Source organism: Vipera berus (genome assembly GCF_964194415.1).
Source record: "Vipera berus genome assembly, chromosome: 1".
Taxonomy (NCBI): Eukaryota; Metazoa; Chordata; class Lepidosauria; order Squamata; family Viperidae; genus Vipera; species Vipera berus.
The window spans coordinates 350512621-350531826 of record NC_138202.1 but is presented as its reverse complement, the minus strand read 5'-3'; the positions used below and the strand labels follow the sequence as shown (position 1 = coordinate 350531826).

The following is a 19206-nucleotide window of genomic DNA, read 5'->3' as shown; positions in this document are numbered from 1 at the left end:
CGAATGCCAAAGTATGACCGTGCTTGGCTTGAACCCTATATCATGTGTGGATCTGGTTGCTCGCCCGACCCCAATGGGATTGAAAAAGTCATCCTTAAGTAGTGCAGCCGTTAAGTGGAGCATCACGTGACCGCACTGATTTTATGACCTTGTATTGCGATGGTAGTCAAGGGAGAGATCATGTGAACACTATTGGTGGCCTTCCCTGCCAGCTTCCCCTGCTTGTCGGACGTTGGTTGGCAAAAAGTTGCAACTGGTGGTGACTCCATGATGGTGAAACTGTCTTAAATACATGCCAGTTGCCAAACACCCAATCACGATCACATGACCATGGGGAGGCTGCAAGGAGCAGTCAATGAATTACTTTGTTTAGCGGCATCTTAGGTGCCTAAATGAAGGGTTGAAAGTTGAGGACTATCATTCTATCCCCCAAATCTTTCTACTTTCACTGCATACAATCACCTTAGCCTAGTCCAGTGACAGAGAACCTTTTAGAGACTGAGTGCCCAAACTGCAACCCAAAACCTACTTATGTATCATCGGGTGCATACCCTTTGAGTGGGTATGGTCAATTGGGTGGGCGTGGCTGCAGTGGTAAAGACAGACTGGGTGGGACTAAAAAGTTTGATCAATCAATTTCAACTTTGCGAGAACTTTTTTTTTTCCTGCAAGAAGTTGAAATTTATTGATTGATTGATTGAACCTTTTTTTTTGTACACGGCGGTGGAAGCCTAAAGCAAAAAGGTTTTATAAAACCCAGCTGAAGGCCTAGGACTGGGGTGATGGCACGCGTGCCCACAGAGAGGGGTCTGTGTGCCACCTGTGGCACGCGTGCCATAGGTTCGCCACCACAGGCCTAGTCACTTCAAGACACAGAAGGGATTTTAGCACATCTGTGAGTACAGCCCACCAAACTTTGTTATGCAAGCTCAGGAAATGGATTAACTCCACAAGGTTAAGGGTGCTGTGTGAATGCAGCCCCCGGGTCTGCTACAGCAGAGCAAACCACTCCGGATTGCTATTAATCATGATGATGGCAGTGAGGATTATGATACTAATATTCCCTTTTCTCCCTTATTCTCCTCCTTTCCATTCAACCCTTAACTCAACTGAAGGACGGGACCAGACCCTTTTTCAGTTCTGCAGTACAGGTAATCCTCGCTTTACGACTGGAATTTCTGTCAATAAATCGTTGCAGTTGTAACTGAAATTGGACTGAATTTTACAACAATTTTTGTAGTGGTCATTAAGTGAATCATTGTCTAGTCCAGGGGTCAGCAACCTGAAACAGTGAAAGAGCCACTCGGAACCGGTTCCCTCACAAAAGGAAAAACTGGGAGCTGCAAAAAATGTGTGCACATGCGCGTACATGCGCGCATGTGCAGAACAGGGTTTGACTGAAGAGTGGAGCCAAGGCGAGATATGCACCTACCCTGCATATTTGAATTGATTGGTTGAACTTTTTTAGTCCCACTTTTTTTTTTTGAACTGCACATGGCAGAGGACTGAGAGCCGCAGGAGACGGCTGAAAGAGCCGCATGCGGCTCCGGAGCCGCTGGTTACAGACCTGTGGTCTAGTCATTAAGCAAATCACACTATCATTAAGCAAATCCAGTTTCCTCAGTGGGCATTTTTTGCCTAGAATTAGCAAACAGAGCCATAAATCATGACTGTGGGATCACAGGACATTGTGTGCCATTGTGCCCACAGTAAAAAAAAATGACAACAAAGGTTATCTTATCTTATCTTAAATCCAGGGTGGTTTCGATTGCAAATTGCAATCACATGACCACAAGAAATTGCAAGGGCAGGTCGTAAGTTGTTGTTTTTTTCCTGAGGCTGTCGTAATTTCAAACAGTCATTAAATGAATGGTCGTAAGTTGAGGACCACATGTACTGAAACACACAGTGCTGCCCTCAGGCCCTTCCACTCACCCGCCAGGTCTCTTCTTCTGCTCGCTGGGCTTGGCCTCTTCTGACGGGTTTGCCTTGACATTGAGTGGCGGAGGCACGTGATGAGGGAGGAGTGGCTGGTGGGTGGGTGGCTGAGGTTTGATGGGTGGCTGGGCCATGTGATGTGGGGAAATGGCCAAGACAGAGGTGGCGTAGTGGGGCAGCTGGCTGGGGCTGGCCGAAGAGGGCGTGGGGGCCTTGATGTCAGGAGGAAGAAGGGGTCCCGAAGTCTTCTGGATCACGGGGGCCATCAGCGGGGGCTCCTTGCTGAGACCCATGTTTACCAGGGGCGAGTGCCGCTGGATGAGTGGGGGCGACAAGTTACTTTGGGGGGCTGGCTGAGGGGGGCTGGTGACCACCGGAATGGGGATGATGGAAATGGGAGCCGCCAGGGAGGGGGGAAGAGGAGGGGGAGGAGCTGGAGTGGGTGGAGACAACGGCCCAGCTTGGAGGTCATTGCGGGATTCTTCCGGCTGGGTGGCGTGATTAACCCTTTGCACGCTGGCCTTCTTCTGCTCCTGTTCACGCTCCTGGCAGAGTTTTTCATGCTTTTCATTCTCTTCTGAAAGAGAAAGAAAGAAAAAAAAACACCCTCTAATAAGCAATGTGTATGGTTCTACCTACTGTGAAATCACCACAAGAGAAATTTCAAAAATCCACAATTTGCGGCTTGTTACCTGAGATACGCTAGACTTTGCTAGACTGATGCAAACAGGAATGAGAAAGGGGTCAACGGAAGATCACCAACCTCTGGCCCAAAGAGATATTCCCATTTCATTTGGGAAAGAATTGTGCAACAGCAATTCAAGAAAAGAAAAAGGATGGATTTGAGCCCCCCAAAGGGCAAACTGCAAAACCTTTATCTCTCAAAGGGAACCTCCTTGCTTATTAGCATTATCATGTTAAGCCCATCTTTTCATCCACATGTAAAAAGCTGCTAGTCCGCAGGATTACAGTTTGTTTTATTCTCCCTAATGGCTTTTCTGGTGCCACCCTTTTTAATCAACACCAGTTGATGCTCTCAGCTCTTCTGTCAGTTTTCATTAATAACTAACCTTTTAAGATATTTTGAAATATTACTTCAATAACCCTTCTGATAGCTCTCAGCAGCCAACGGTACACAGAATGTACTGGATAATAACTTGATGCTCTCTGAGCTTGGCTGCCTGCTTGCAGATGTCTCATGACCCAATTAGGAAACACTGCTGATATATTTTCATCATCACCACCACCACCATTATCATCCCATCCACTGTTTACGTTTTAGATTATTTTTATTCGCTTATAACACAAAATAAGGTAAAGGTAAAGGTTCCCCCGCACATGCATGCTAGTCGTTTCCAACTCTAGGGGCCGGTGCTCATCTCAGTTTCAAAGCCGAAGAGCCAGCGCTTGTCTGAGGACGTCTCCATGGTCATGTGGCCAGCATGACTAGACTAGACGCCAAAGGCGCACGGAACGCTGTTACCTTCCCACCGTAGTGGTCCCTATTTTTCTACTTGCATTTTTACGTGCTTTCGAACTGCTAGGTTGGCAGAAGCTGGGACGAGTAACAGGCGCTCACTCTGTTACGCGGCACTCGGGATTCGACCCGCCAAACTGCCGACCTTCTGATCGACAAGCTCAGTGTCCTAACCCACTGAGCCACCGCGTCCCTTCATAACACAAAATACCAAAGTACAAAAGCAAATAGTAAGGAACAACGGTAGAGGAAAGGGAAAAAAGGGGAGCAAGAAAAAAAAAAGGCATTGACTTACGACTCCCTCTGTTGCAGTAAAAACAAGGCATTAACCTCGTATCTCAACTTTTTACCTTTTCTGTAATAGTATGAGATAGCCATTTCTATATCAAGAAACCAATCTAATAAGTAAAACCCAAAACAGTGATCTTTTTTTTTTCCTCCTCAAGCACAAAATCCAGAAGTGGTTTCCAAGTAGAAACAAAAAGTACTTATATTCTTTTCTTTTATTAAAACAGTCAATTTAGCCATCTCTGCTAATTCCATCCGCTTTTGTAGCCGTTTGTCCGTGGTGATAATCGAAACATCTTTCCATTTTTGTGCACAGAGTAGTCTTGCTGCTCTCACCATATACTCCCATGTAACACCTCTACTCCGCGAGCTGCATTGGCTTCCGGTTGCCCTCCGGGTGAGATTCAAGGTGCTGGTGATGACCTATAAAGCCCTAAATGGCATGGGTCCGGGATATCTGAGGGAACACCTGCTGCCGGCATCAAGTTCCCTTCGTCCAGTGCGCTCCCACAGGGAGGGTCTTCTCAGGGTGCCACCGGTAAGAGATTGCCGGCGGGTAACACCCAGGGATAGGGCCTTCTCAGTGGGGGCGCCTGCCCTTTGGAACCAGCTGCCAGTGGAGCTTAGGACTGCCCCCGACCTCCGTTCATTCCGCCGGGACCTGAAGACCTGGCTCTTCGAGCTCTCTGGCCCAGGCTGAGAATTTTAATTTTAGTTTTAATTTTAATTTTAACTGGGGTTTTACTTATGCAGGGACGAATATAATTTTTTTTTAATCTGTTTTTAACTTTTGTATTTTTGTTTTTAATCACCCTGTAAACCGCCCTGAGTCCTTCGGGAAAGGGCGGTATATAAATGTAATAAAATAAATAAATAAAATAAAATAAAATCAGAGTTCCAATTCCCACCCCCCGCCCCCGAAAGTCTTTTTCCATTAGACCCAGAAGGAAAGTTTCTGGTTTAATCTTTATGTTCACTAAGAATTTTCTGCATTAAAATATGAATCCTACTCCAATATTTGTTTTAATCATCCCATCCACTGTTGATGTTACAGAGTTGGGTCAGGAAACAACTAAGCACAGAGAGCACCAAGGATTCCACAATTCAATCACGAGCTACAGGTAAATTCTCTTCTATATATACTAGGGTACTAAAACTCTGTCAATTTGTAACTTTCAACTGGCCGAAATTGGAGGGTACTATAGAGCAACAAAGGGACGTGGTGGCTCAGTGGGTTAGGATGCTGAGCTTGTCGATCAGAAGATCGGCAGTTTGGCAGGTTGAATCCCGAGTGCCGCGTAGCAGAGTGAGCGCCTGTTACTTGTCCCAGCTTCTGCCAACCTAGCAGTTCGAAAGCACGTAAAAATGCAAGTAGAAAAATAGGGACCACTACGGTGGGAAGGTAACAGTGTTCCGTGCGCCTTTGGCGTCTAGTCATGCCGGCCACATGACCACGGAGACGTCCTCGGACAAGCGCTGGCTCTTCGGCTTTGAAACGGAGATGAGCACCGGGGCCTAGAGTCGGAAACGACTAGCACACATGTGCGGGGGAACCTTTACCTTTACCTTTACCTATAGAGCAACAGTGATTGAAGCAAGGTAAAAGCCTAAGTCAGGGGTCCCCAACCTTGGCCACTTTACGACTTGTGGACTTCAACTCCCAGAATTCCTCAGCCAGCCATGCTAAGTTACATAATGCCAGAACCCATGACTCCCGTGGGAGTGAAATTTGGAGAACCTGTGACCATATCAGCCTCACCGTGCCTTCCAACAGCACTTCCCAGAAACCTGTAGATTGTGTGGCCCAAGGGAAGATAGGAGAGCTGTATCACTGCCCTTCATTCTCACCTCCCTCTGACTCCTCCATCAATTGGCTGGTGCAAGATTTGACAGATCACTAACTTATTAACTTGTTTAATAAATATTGATCAAATATGAATTTGTCCTTTATTCAAAAGGGGTTTCTTCCCCCAAAATTCTGTTATTGGGTTAATTTTGGGCACGCTACCTTCCCAGACTTTTAAATATCACTGGGCCACCAAAATATAATTTAGTTTACCACAGTTAACAACATAACCTAAATGCATAAATAATAAATAAATAAAACTGATTTCTTGTGTTGGATCAATTCATATGAATTAGGAAATAAAGAGTCAATACACTAATCTCAAATTTCAATCAGTGGTTTTCCTCACAGCACAGAAACTTCCTTGACCAAACACACATCTAAGGGAGTCTCACCAATGATCATAATAATAATAATAATAATAATAATTATCGGCACAGAAACTTCCTTGACCAAACACATGTCTAAGGGAGTCTCACCAATGATCATCAGCAGCCATCTATTTTCAACATAATCCTGACTGATCTCAAAAAAGAATCTGAAAAGAGTTCTACACATCAAACATCCATGCAGTCGTTTGATAAAACAGATTTAACAAGAAATCCCAACGAGATTCATTTAAGCCTAAAGATTTTAAAGACTTTCAAGGAAATCTGACCTGCTTACTACAAAAACGTCATTATGCTGGTTCTTTACTTGCAATTGCACAAGGAAAATTCATCTCGCACATTACGTTTTAATCACAGAGAGATTGCAATCCTCAATTTTCGAGCAGAAATACAGCAGAATTAACACAGGACAGGGGACAAAAAAGTCAAGATGATGACCATGAGAGTGTGACCAAGGCTCTTTATACATGGGGAATGGCTTAAGCCACACAATTACCACCACCATCTTGACTTTTTTTTTGGCCCCTTCTAAGGAAACCCAAGTGCAAATCTGGACAAGTCACCTTGACATGCTAGTAGACTTCTAGAACAGCGTATCCCCAACACTTTAAGGTGAGTGGACATCAACTCCCAGAATTCCCCAGCCAGTAGGGATAGCTGGGGAATTCTGGGAGTTGACACCCACCCATCTTCATCTGCCAAGGGTGGGAAAAACTGTTCTAGAAGAACTGAAATGATTCAATGAAATTTTTCTCCCTCCCATCTAATTAAAAAAAAGTTTTTTCCTCCATGTTTGCAAATCATGAGTATGACTTGCCCTATTTCCACTATGCACATTTTAAGATTTTTTTCCCAGATTCATGAACTGCTACATTCAAGATATGCCAACTGCATGGATGAGAAGTGAAGGTCAAATTTAGGTGGAGCTGCTTCCTCCAAAGTCAAAGCTTCATCTCCAAGCTTGAAAGTAGAAATGTGAGAAGGCCAAGCAATGCTGTTTCAGTGACCTTTCTTACCAGGAGATACAGAGAGCAACCACAGATCTCAGAAAGGATACAGTTGCTTTAAAGAGTTGCAGAGATGTGCTACAATCCTGCCCCTAAATAATTCAGAGAAGCTTTTGGGAATCAAATCTGCAGACTGCCTGATCCTATGTGAACCCCCCTGCATGGTAGACACACACTTACACTTTCAAAATAATCATCCACAAAGTTCTTCAGAAGAAAAAGGATTGGTAGTAGAAGGTTCCATTTTGGCTTTTGAGCTATTCAATGTGTTTATAAATGACTTGGATGAACAGTGTTTCTCAACCTTAGCAACTATAAATTGTCTGGACTTCAACTCCCAGAATTCCCCAGCCAGCATGCTGAAGTTGAAGTCCTGACATCTTAAAATTGCTGAGGTTGAGAAATACTAAATTAGACAATATTAGAATCACGTTTGTAAATGAATCAAAGACAGGCGGAGTAGCAAACACCTTAGATAAAGAGTAGAATCACTTAGGAGTATCTTGACAAGCAGGAACAGTGGGCAGGAAGCAGAGAGATGAATTTTAACAAGGCAAATGCAATGTCCTACACATCTGGGCAGGAAAATTCAAAGCTAAGAATATAGCAGGGCTGGTAGGCAGCAGCACACACAGAAACTATCTTGGTGAATCACCAGCTGAACATGAGACCACAGTGTGATGCAGCTAGAGAAGAAGCAAACACAGTCCTAGACTGTATCAACAGAAGGACAAGGTCAAGATCAAGGCAAAACATTGTTCCTGTCTATCTGATTTGATCAAATCACAGCTCGAACTATGTGTTTGGTTCTACACATGGCATTTAGGGTGTACACATTCAGAGGAGAATATCTGAGATGATAAGTTAAGTTATAGTTGTTAAGGGAATCATTGCAGTTGTTCAGTTAATAACACGGCTGTTTAGTGAATCTGGCTTCCCTGTTGACTTTGGTTGGCAGAAGGACTCAAAAAGATCACATGATCCCCAAAATACAACAACCGTCATAAATATCAGCCAGTTGCTAAGCGTCTGAATTTTGAACACGTGACCGTGGGAATGCTGCAACAGTTGTGAAAAAATGGTCATGTCACTTTTTTCAGCGCAATTGTAATTTCAAATGGTCACTAGACAAATGATTGTTAAGTTGAGGACTAACTTATATTTTAAGATCTATCGTCCAAAACGTGGGGAAAAATTCTTTGGAATTACCCCAAAGGCAAGGCAAAACTCATACAACAGATTTACATTACAATGAAGATGATAAGATTGACATCAGATTAATAATAATAATAATAACAACATAGGTAATACTCAATTTATGACTGCAATTGGGACTGGAACGTCCATTGCTAAGTAATGCTGTCATTAAATGAGTCATGCCCAACTTTACAATCTTTTTTGCCGTGGTCATTAAGGTGAGTCACTATGGTCATTAAGTGAATCGTGTAGTTATCAAGTGAATCCAGCTTACTCCATTGAGTTTGCTTCTAACCCTGGGACAGTGCAATCACTGTAAATACAAGCTGGTTGCCAAGCACTGATTCACGATCACATGACCTCAGGGACACCACGACAGTCATTAAGTGCAAGGATTTGTCACTTTTTTTTAAGCACCACCATAACTTTGAATGGCATTAATGAAATTGTCATAAATTGAGGACTACCTGTAAGAGCTATTCTGTCTCTGAAGATGGTGGGCTCCCTTGACCGAAGTGATTAACAAGAGTCCGGATGGCAATTTAACAGGAATACTCTAATAGTGGCTGCCTGCACAGGGCATAGGGTGGACTAGATCAGCGATCCCCAACCTTTCTGGCTCGGCAGAGGAGGCAGCGGAGTGGAGGAGAGAGAGGATGGTTTCACGCACGCATTCTCACCTACAACTTCCGCGGCCCAGTTCTGAATGGGCTGCGGCCCAACAATGACCAGGGGTTGTTTAATAATAATAATAATAATAATAATAATAATAATAATAATAATAATAATAATAATAATAATAATAATAATAATAATAATAATAAAGTTGGAAGGACCTTGAAGGTCATCTAACCCTATACCATTTCAGACAAATGGCTGTCCAGTCTTCTTAAAAACTTCCAGTGCTGGAGCATTCACCACTTCTGGAGGCAGGTTGTTCCACTGATTAATTGTTCTGTCAGGAAGTTTCTCCTTAGATCTAGGTTGCTTCTCTCCTTGATTAGTTTCCATATGTTGCTTCTTGTCCTGCCTTCAGGTGCTCTGGAGAAAATCCTGACTCCCTCTTCTTTGTGGCAGCCCCTGAGATATTGGAACACTGCTATCATGTCTCCCCTTGTCCTTCTCTTCATTAAACTAGACATACCCAATTCCAGCAGCCATTCCTTATATGTTTTAGCCTCCAGTCCCCTAATCATCTTTGTTGCTCTTCTCTGTACTCTTTCTAGTCTCAACATCTTTTTTACATCGTGGTGACCAAAACTGGATGCAGTATTCCAGGTGTGGCATTACCAAGGCATTGTAAAGTGGTATTAATACTTCACATGATCTTGATTCTATCCCTCTGTTAATGCAGCCTTGGACTGTGTTGGCTTTTTTGGTGGCTGCAGCACACTGCTGGCTCATATTCAAGTGATTGTCCACTAGGACTCCGAGATCCCTTTCATAGTTACTACTATTGAGCAGTAGTACTGCTATTAGTGCATAGTTTGACATACTGTGCCAGATCAGAAAATGAATCAATTCCGCCATCAAGTTCAGGGGATGGTGTGAATGCAACCTATGAGATTAAAACCTGTGGCCAGAATTGTCAGGGATGGTTTTAATCCAGTCTTCTCCAAATTGACCTTTTCTAGATAGGTAAGGACTATCCTATCCTAAGAACATCATGATGGGAACAGTGATTTAAAATTAGGCTTCCTAACCCTCTCTAAAGAATAATAAGAGTCTGTTCGATTTTTACCAATCAATCTTGAGTACAGTCCAATGTCTTTGCTTTGAAGAGCAATATCCAGTAAAAGAAAGGTAGAGGTTCCCCCGCACATGCGTGCTACTCGTTTCCAACTCTAGGGGCCGGTGCTCATCTCAGTTTCAAAGCCGAAGAGCCAGCGCTTGTCTGAGGACGTCTCCATGGTCATGTGGCCAGCATGAATAGACGCCAAAGGCGCACGGAACACTGTTACCTTCCCACCGTAGTGGTCCCTATTTTTCTGCTTGCATTTTTACGTGCTTTCAAACTGCTAGGTGGGCAGAAGCTGGGACGAGTAACAGGCGCTCACTCGGGATTCGACCCGCCAAACTGCCAACGTTCTGATCGACAAGCTCAGCATCCTAACCCACTAAGCCACCGCGTCCCTTAAAGATACCTAAGGTCCATCACATTTCCTAAAGCCAACGCAAAGGATGATGATATACAATAATAAAAGAAAAACAAAAAAAAAACAGATTTCGATCTTCCTACACTTTCTGCCTCTCCTTGTGATGATGGCGCTGCCCAACAAGACAAGCTGCCCAACAGAATTCTGCTATTTACCACAGGATTCTGGAGTCAGAGCCTACAGACAAGTTAATTTACATTCAAAGTCACAGGGAGCATTCTTTGCTTTTTAAAACCAGGGTTTGTAGGTTAGCGTGTTGTGTAAACCCGGGCAGTTCTCATTTATTGAGGAAACTGTGGATCAGTGAGATGTGTGAGCCTTGTCTAAAAGTCAGGCTTGCTATACTTAAAACCCCAAATGCCCACTCCTTCTGAGCAACACACACACACACACACACCTGCCCCTTTTGAATTGCTCAGGATTTGAAATCAGCCTTCCAGACTGCGCCCTGTGCTGCAAGCTGAAGCAAGAAAATAGGCAAGCAGAAACAGGGACAGAAACAGTGAAATACTTAATTGCAGGTAGCTGCAGTGGCAAAATCCTTTCTCTGCTCAAACTCTATTTTACTGAGAGGGGAGGGGTGAGGATGAAGCCCCTAACTACATGCATCCTGCACTTTCTGGAATGCAACAGAGCAGATACGGTAGTTGCCAATTCTCCAAGTTGCCCACTTCTTCTTCCAGAGGACAAACCTCAACTTACAACCCTTAGCAACAGTTTAAAATTACCAGAGACAAAAAGGTACTTACGACTCACATTCAAAGCTCCAACATCTGGGCCCTTTCTGTGGTCATGTGACCACATAGTGGGTGCTCAGTGACCAGCCAGGACTTACAACTAAATGCAGCATCCCGCTGTTACAATTTCCAATGGTTTTGATGAAAACTGCTGTTTACTTCCAGTTTCCATCCAAAAAAAAAGCCTCCTAGTGAACAATGGGTTCACTTAACAACTGCGGTGTTTGCTGCAGAAAGATCTTATAACTGGGCATGGTCATGTGGTGGCCTGCTTTACAGCCGTCACAACTTACAACCAAAATCGCAGATTCAATTATAGCCATAAGTCGAGAACTACTGTATATGGAGTAGTAGACCAACCTCACTTAAAAGCCCCTCAAGTCACTGAGAAAGTGTGCAATGGAAACCTAATGAAGCAGGAAACCATTTTGACTACTTTATAATGGCTTGGTAAGGCCGCACCTGGAATACTGCATCCAGTTTTGGTCGCCACAATATTAAAATATTAGGAGCCTTGGTGGAGCAGTGGGCTAATGTCTCCTTAAGTAACACCAGCTGCCTGCAATTATTGCAGGTTTGCATCCCACCAGGCTCAAGGTTGACTCAGCCTTCCATCCTTCCCAGGTAGGTAAAATGAGGACCCAGATTGTTGGGGGCAATAAGCTGACTTTGTAATAATGCCGCTGGGGGGGGGGGGCTAAAGCCCTAATAAGCAGGCATATACATAGAATGAAGGCTATTGCTAAGCACATTGGTTTGTGCTTAAATTGTAAGCCGCCCTGAGTCTTCGGAGAAGGGCGGGATATAAATGGGATTAAAATAAATAAATAAAATAAATAAATAAAAAGTGGTTGAAACTCTAGAAAGAATGGAGAGAAAAGCAATGAAGATGATTAGTGGGCTGGAGGCTAAAACATGAAAAACGGTTACAGGAACTAGTTGTCTAATTTAATCAAGAGAAGGACTAAGGGTGACATGATGGCAGTGTTCCAATATTTGAGGGGCTGCCACAAAGAGCAGGAGGTCAACCTATTCTCCAAAGCACAAGAAGGCAGGACGAGAAGCAATGGATGGAAATTAATCAGGGAAGTAACTAACCTAGAACTTAGCATAGCATTTAGGACTTAGGCTTATATACCACTCCATAGCACTTTGCAGCACTCTCTGGGCAGTTTACAGTATAGAGCAGAGATCCCCGACCTCTTGGGCACCAGGGACTGGTTCCGCAGGGAGAGGTTTTTACACGGAGGGTGTGTGGTTTTGTGTGCTGCCTGCATCCTGTGGATGGGGCTTTCCTTGTTTGTGCAGACCGGATGCTGGCATGCCGCGGCCCAGTACTGGTCCATGGACTGGGGGCATAGAGCATTATTTGCATAGTGCCCCCAGACAATCTGGGTCCTCATTTTACCAACCTCAGAAGGATAGAAGGCTGAGTCCACCTTGAACCTGTCAGGATCAAACTCCAGGCTGTGGGCAGAGTTTGCCTGTAATGCTGCATTTCAACCACTGCACCATCAAGGTTCCTTCACTAAGAACAAAGGAGATATTTCCTGACAATGAGAACAATTAATCAGTGGAATGGCTTGCCTTCAGAACTTGTGGGTGCTCCATCACTGGAGGTTTTTATGAAGAGAGTGAACAGTTATTTGTCCAGTATGGGATAGGGTCTCCTGCTTGGAAAGAGGGTTGGACTAGAAGACCTCCAAGGTCCCTTCCAGTTCTGTTATTCTATTATCCACAAACCTAGCTTCCTGTAACCTTTACCACTAGACATGATGCAAGTCTGCATGTCCTGTCTGGCCCTGTTTATTTAAAACCCAAAACAAGACCAGCAGCCAGATAGGTTAAAAGGAAACTGCAGGCAGATCATTTCTGCACTCTGCTGAGTTATCTTCATTGACTTCTGAAGTTTCACCTCCTAACCTATCTGAGGTTAGCCTGTTTCAGCACTTTTGAAGTCTGGAAAGTGTCCTTTTTTAATCAAGGCCAATATTTGGAGAATAGGCAAAATCTTATTAGGGAATCCACAATTTCTCCCGATGCCGAAATCTGGGATACACTGAATCTGAGGACCTTTTGGAAGGAAATTAGGAGAAAGGCAAAGAGCAATCTTGGAGATTGTGGTAAAGGAGAGAATGGGACTGGTTTACTCATTCTTTACATTAAACTAGGGCTTTTTTTGTCATAGAACGCTCAGAATGGAGTTCTGGCACCTTTTTTGGATGGAACCTTGTAGGGTAGGCAAGGCGGGTTGTATGACATCTGTGAGTTCCGGCGCCTTTTACAAAAAAAGCACTGCTTTAAACCATAGTTTGTTGACTGAGCTACATTGTTCAGCCCCACGTTTTGAGTAAAGCCATAAACCAGGATCACAATGGTTAGATTTGCACACAATACAACTAGGAAGGAAGGAAGCATGAGTGGTAGTCCTTGACTTATGACCACAATTCAGCCTAAACTTTTTGTTGCTAAGCAAGACAGTTAAGTGGGCCACAGATGTTAAGCGAATCACTGCAATTGTTAACTGAATATTGCAGTCGTTAAGCGAATCTGACTCCCCCTCCCCTTTGACTCTACTTGTTAGAAGCCAGCTGGGAAGGCTGGAGAAGCTGATCACGTGACCCGCCCAATGACCCCAGGTCATGAATACATGCCAGTTACCAAGCACCCAAATTTTGATCACGTGACCAAGGGGATGCTACAACAGTTCTCTGTGTGAAAACTGGTCATAAATCAGGTTTTTTCCCCAATCCTGTGGTATCTTCAAATGGTCAGTAAAGGAATGGCTGTAAGTTGAGGACCACTTGTAGTGTGCACCACCATTTTATTAAGCAGGATGGTGAAAAGTGCTGGCCAGTGGCTAAAGGAAGTTTTTAAGAAGAGACTGGATAGCCATTTGTCCGAAATGGTATAGGGTTTCCTCCCTGAGCAGAGGGTTGAACTAGATGACCTCCAAGATCTCTTCCAACTTTATTATTATTATTATTATTATTATTATTATTATTATTATTATTATTATTATTATTATTATTATTATTATTATTACTATTATATAAAACTTTTATTCATTAAACATGAAACTCAGTCAACTGAACACTCAAATTGACTGGCACTAATGGTTGACACGGGTTGCTGCCAGCATCCTAGGTATCAACCAGGTATCTCCTTAAAATGTAAGATGTTCCGAGCAGCGCAGTTTTTGTAGCTTTGCTGGAGTTATTGCAGGAAGCTGAAATAATAATAATAATAATAATAATAATAATAATAATAATAATAATAATAATAATAATAATAATAATAATAATAATAAATAATAATAATAATAATAAATAATAATAATAATTAATAATAATAATAAAATTATATTTTATAAAACCTCAGTTGCTTCAGAAAAAGCGCGGGAGTGAATCATTTGTTCACCTGGCCTGAATCTCTGCAGGCTTTTCTGAATGCCAAGCCTCTCATAGCCTCCAGAAATGACTCATACCTTCTCCTGCCTGGCAGGGTGGAGACCTACCAGCCTATGACAAATAGGCAACACCTGACCCAATTGAAAGCTTCTTTAGGGAGTCACCTGTGGGGGAGAATCTTCCTCTCACTTCCTGTGGGAAAATGAACTCATCTGGGGTCCTAGGTGGCAGAGAGAGAGGCGTTTCCCCGTCTTGAAGCAAGAGAGGCATCAATAAATGTGGCAGGACAGCCTGCTGAACAGGTTACCGGTGACTTATTCAAGGGAACCTCCTCCCTCCCAGCTGCCCAACAACTTTCCAGACCCAAAACAAAAACAACCAGCAAAAGCCTGCAGGGTGGAAATTCAGAGGCAGCATGGTGTAGTGGTTAAAGAAGCCAGGGAGATTCAAGTTCAGGTTTGCCTTCAGCCATAAAGACTGGAGCTTTGGTCGGGTCAAAACCAGGGTATTGCATCAAGTGAATCTGCCAATCTCATCAGAGTCCAGAAAGAGGACATGCAATGCAAAATGGCACCAGTTTTTGCATAAATTCTTATCATGCCGTGATGTACAACCCTGTAAGCCAATCAGCTATGGAGCAGTGTCTAAGCCCCACCCGCTATAAATTCAAATTCAAGGATTGAGTGAAGAGCAGCTCAAAACAGAAGGTGGTAGACCAATGGGTGACTCATGGGTGAAGCCTGGCAATTGCCCATCATGCTTCCCCAACATTGATTGGTCACAGTGCACAAGCCACACCCGCTACTACATTCCTGACCAATGGGGAAAGAGCCACCGATGCAATGAAGCTTTGCCAATAATTCTTTTGTTCACAGAATTAATGGGTGGAATTGGAGGGAATGGTGGGGATTTGCATTATTCTCCAAAATTGCAAACCTCTCACCTCTGTTCTGTTCATTCTAGCCAAAATAAGCCGTGACAGTTTAGCAAGTACACAGAATTGAGTTGTCTCAACAGAGCCACTTGAGTGACTTGGGACCTTCCAACATTCTTCAAAATCTCTATTCGTTTAAATTGTCTTTTTCTCAGCATTCAATTTTGTGTTTGGATGCAAACATCAGATTAAGGAGCAGTTTGCTTAATCATTGTTTATGGATTAAACTGCAGCTGGCTTTTGTACACATTATATGCTAAGCCAAAAATCGTGATTTATAATGCTGGGTTCACCAAATCAATTTCAAAATCCCAATCCTTACTAACGTTTAGCATATTGGGTGAACAAGAGCTAAAATATGAGCCATCTCAAGGGTCTGACAACCTTTTCGATCATAGCTAGAGAGCATGACTTTACCAAACAGCATAATTCTAGGTTTGTAAACATACATTTCAAAACCAGGTTTTCCAACAGTGGCTGGCCAGCAAGGCCACAGTTTGGCCATCTCTCTTCTTCCTCCTGTTCATGAGAAGAGGCCCTGCTGGGATTAAGCCAAGGCACAATTCAGTCTCTCAAAAGTGGCCCACTACATGCATTTCAGAAGTCCACAAACTGGAGATTAAGAAAAACCATATTTTCTGCTATAGGCAGTGGTGAGATTCAGCCAGCTCGCACCACTTTGGCAGAACTGGTAGCTAATTATTTGTTGCCCAGGCCCAGAATGGACTTCCGGAAGCGGCATCCACACAGAGAACTGGTTGTTCACATATTTGAATCCCACCACTGGCTATAGGCACCAAATATGTAAGGTGGAATGACTCCATACCTGGAGGTGGCATCCATTCAACAAACCATTAATATACTGGTCTTTTTGTAATTGTTTTGGTATCTTTTCAAAGCCAGTTGGCCACAGTAAGTCCTGAACCTACAACCAGTTTTAGTGACTGTTTGTGGTTACAGAGGCGCTAAAAAAAACCTTACAAGCAGTCCTTGCATTTATGACTATCACATGGGCCATACCCATGGTTACATGATTAAAATTTGAGCACTTGGTAGGTGACACGTATTTATGACAGGGTCATGTGACTGCCATTTGCGACATTCCTAGCCAGCTTCTGACAAACAAAAACAACGGGAGAAGCCAGATTCATTTAACAACTGTGTGATTCACTTAATGATCATGTCGATTCCTTAACTGCAGCAAAAAGGGTGCAGTATTGGGTGCAACTCACTTAACAACTGCCTCACTTAGCAATGGAAGTTCTGGTCCCAACTGAGGTTGTAAGTCGAGAATTACCTGCACACATACATGTATGAATGTTTCCTTTTATCGGTGTTAAATCTTCTGCTAGTCAGTTTCACTGGGCGATCTCTAGTTCCAGTCTGAAGGGAGATAGATATTCACCCTTTTTATACCATGCATAAACCTTATCTCCCCCCCCCCTCTCTCTCTCTCAACTACGCAGTCTCAATTTCCCTCTTGTCCTCATGGTTTTACTTTGCTACCATATGGTATTCCATTACCCCAAGTGGTTGTAGTTGCTCTTTCGCAAGCTCCACCATATCCTCCTTGAGGTACGGTGATCAGAACCATATCCAGCATTCAAAATGTGATTGCACTATAGGTTGGGATTAGGGCATTGTAACAGCAACTGATTTATCGTCCAAAGTTAACAACTCACATCTACCGCTGCGAGTTCGAACCACAACAAACCCTAGATATAAATGGAGTTGGGAGAGAGGGAATGAAGGCAATCTATTTAAGTTTCGTTTATTTTCATCCTATCTTTATTTTTTTATAGGCAACTCAAGGCAGCAAACATACCTAACATGCTTTCCTCCTTCTATTTTCCCCACAACCACCACGTGAGGTGGGTTGGACTAAAAAAGAGGGACTGGCCCTATCATTCAGCCAGCTTTTGGAAGGGAAGGGAAGGGAAGGGAAGGGAAGGGAAGGGAAGGGAAGGGAAGGGAAGGGAAGGGAAGGGAAGGGAAGGGAAGGGAAGGAATTCTTTGAAAAATTTGGGAGCTCCTCTCCAGGAGGAAAGTACTAAGTCAGATGAACAAGTCATTTATACAAAGCCATCTCTTATACTGCTAACATTTTCCAAACTGAACCCAGAATGAAAGTTCAAAAAAAGATCAAATGAATCATCCCTTTTCAACCCACATATATTATGGGAATTCCCAGTATTCATGACTAGATCCCTTCATTCACCAACACCCTACTACGTATCCCTTAACTGTCCCTAAACTACTTGTTTAGGGGGTAAAAATTAGATCATACGCAACTGTGCCCAATAGGTTTGGTTTGATTTTTTTTTTTAAAAAAAGATACAGCTAAAAATCAGAGACTGGCTCGTTGGCGATGGAGCAGATTTTAGCTTATTCAGCCACAGATCCACTGAATGCTGCTGGCATCAGTCTTTCAATTCCCTCACCTGTAAAATGGGAACAATGATCTGTATCGCTTGTTTCTAGCATCAGAGTGAATGCTGGAGGGAGAGGGGCTTTAAGGGTCAACTTCACACAGCATGATAAACCCAGGTTCACTGCCCTCACCAAGAGAGTCAGAATAATAGTTGGGAGAACACCGGAGGGGGCCTAACCCCTCATCCCACCTGTGGAAACTACTCCTGGGCATCCCCATTGGGCCTCTATGGGAGTTCAGCTGTTGGTGGTGAAACCCCTGTAGGTCTCCAGCTTCTTCGTGGAGTCATTCAACTGCAACAAGCAAGATCATATAGCACAGTCCACATCCTCAAATCCCAAAAAAGCTTTTTCCTAGAGAGATCCTTCCTCTTCTGTCACATCTGTGGGAATCAAAAAATGCAAGGTAATTAGAGATCCAGGGTAGAACTAAGGAGAAATTTCCTGACAGTTAGAACAATTGATCAACGGAACAACTTGCTTCTAGAAGTTGTGAGTGCTCCATCATTGGAGGTTTTTAAGAAGAGATTGGACTGCCATTTGTCCAGAACGGTGTAGCTAGGTCTCCTGCTTGAACAGGGGGTTCGACTATAAGAGCTTCAGGATCCCTTCCAACCCTTCCCTACCGTACCCTACCCTATGGAAAGGAGAACACAGCTTCACAATGCTGGAATCTCACTTCTTGCCAAAACATGCTAGTGGGCTGCGTTTTGTCTTAAAGCAGTCCCTGAGAACAGACCCAGGACCATTAGTAAAACAGAAATGACACTGGCAGACGGCACAATGTTGCTGTGTAGAAGGTTCCTGCCGTTGTTCCCCAGAATATGTCACCCTCTTCCACCCTCCCCTAGAAATGCCTGACTTCAGACAATGCTTTTCTTGAATAAGCAGGAGGAGTTTGGTTCACATGATGCGCATAAACCAAATATGGTTTGTATCTACAGTACATGGGACAAACTCAAATGCTTGCATTTGTAAGCCATGGCTCGTATTTTAGCATATACAGGGTAGTCCTTACTTAAGGACTGTCATTTAGAGACTCTTCAAAGTTACGACAGACTGCCCCCCAAAAGCTACTTATGACCTGGTTCCAGAATTCTGACGGCAGCACAACTCTTGCAGGCTCTATATCAGGGGTCTTCAAACTTGGCCCTTTTATGACTTGTGTGCCTGGCTGAGGAATTCTGGGAGTCGAAGTCCACAAATTATAAAAGGGCCAAGTTTGAAGACCCCTGCTCTACATGATCACATTTTGGGCGTTTGGCAACTGGCTTACCTTTCTGGCCAGTTGCGGTGTTTGTGGTCATATGATCATGATTTACATTTTTTCCCGTTTTCTGGCCTTTCTGGATAAATAGGATAAATAGATTCGCATTGCAACCAACATGTTCAATTTA

At 43.5% G+C, this 19206-nt stretch overlaps 1 protein-coding gene across 1 annotated transcript in view; it reads right to left on the bottom strand.

Moving 5' to 3' along the window:
- MNT (MAX network transcriptional repressor) overlaps positions 1-19206 on the bottom strand; it is a 73988-nt gene that overhangs the window by 39794 nt on the left and 14988 nt on the right. The window contains exon 2 of the mRNA XM_081346587.1: positions 1936-2515. Within this exon, the coding sequence (XP_081202713.1) occupies positions 1936-2515 (580 nt within the window). The remainder of the gene's footprint in view (positions 1-1935; positions 2516-19206) is intronic.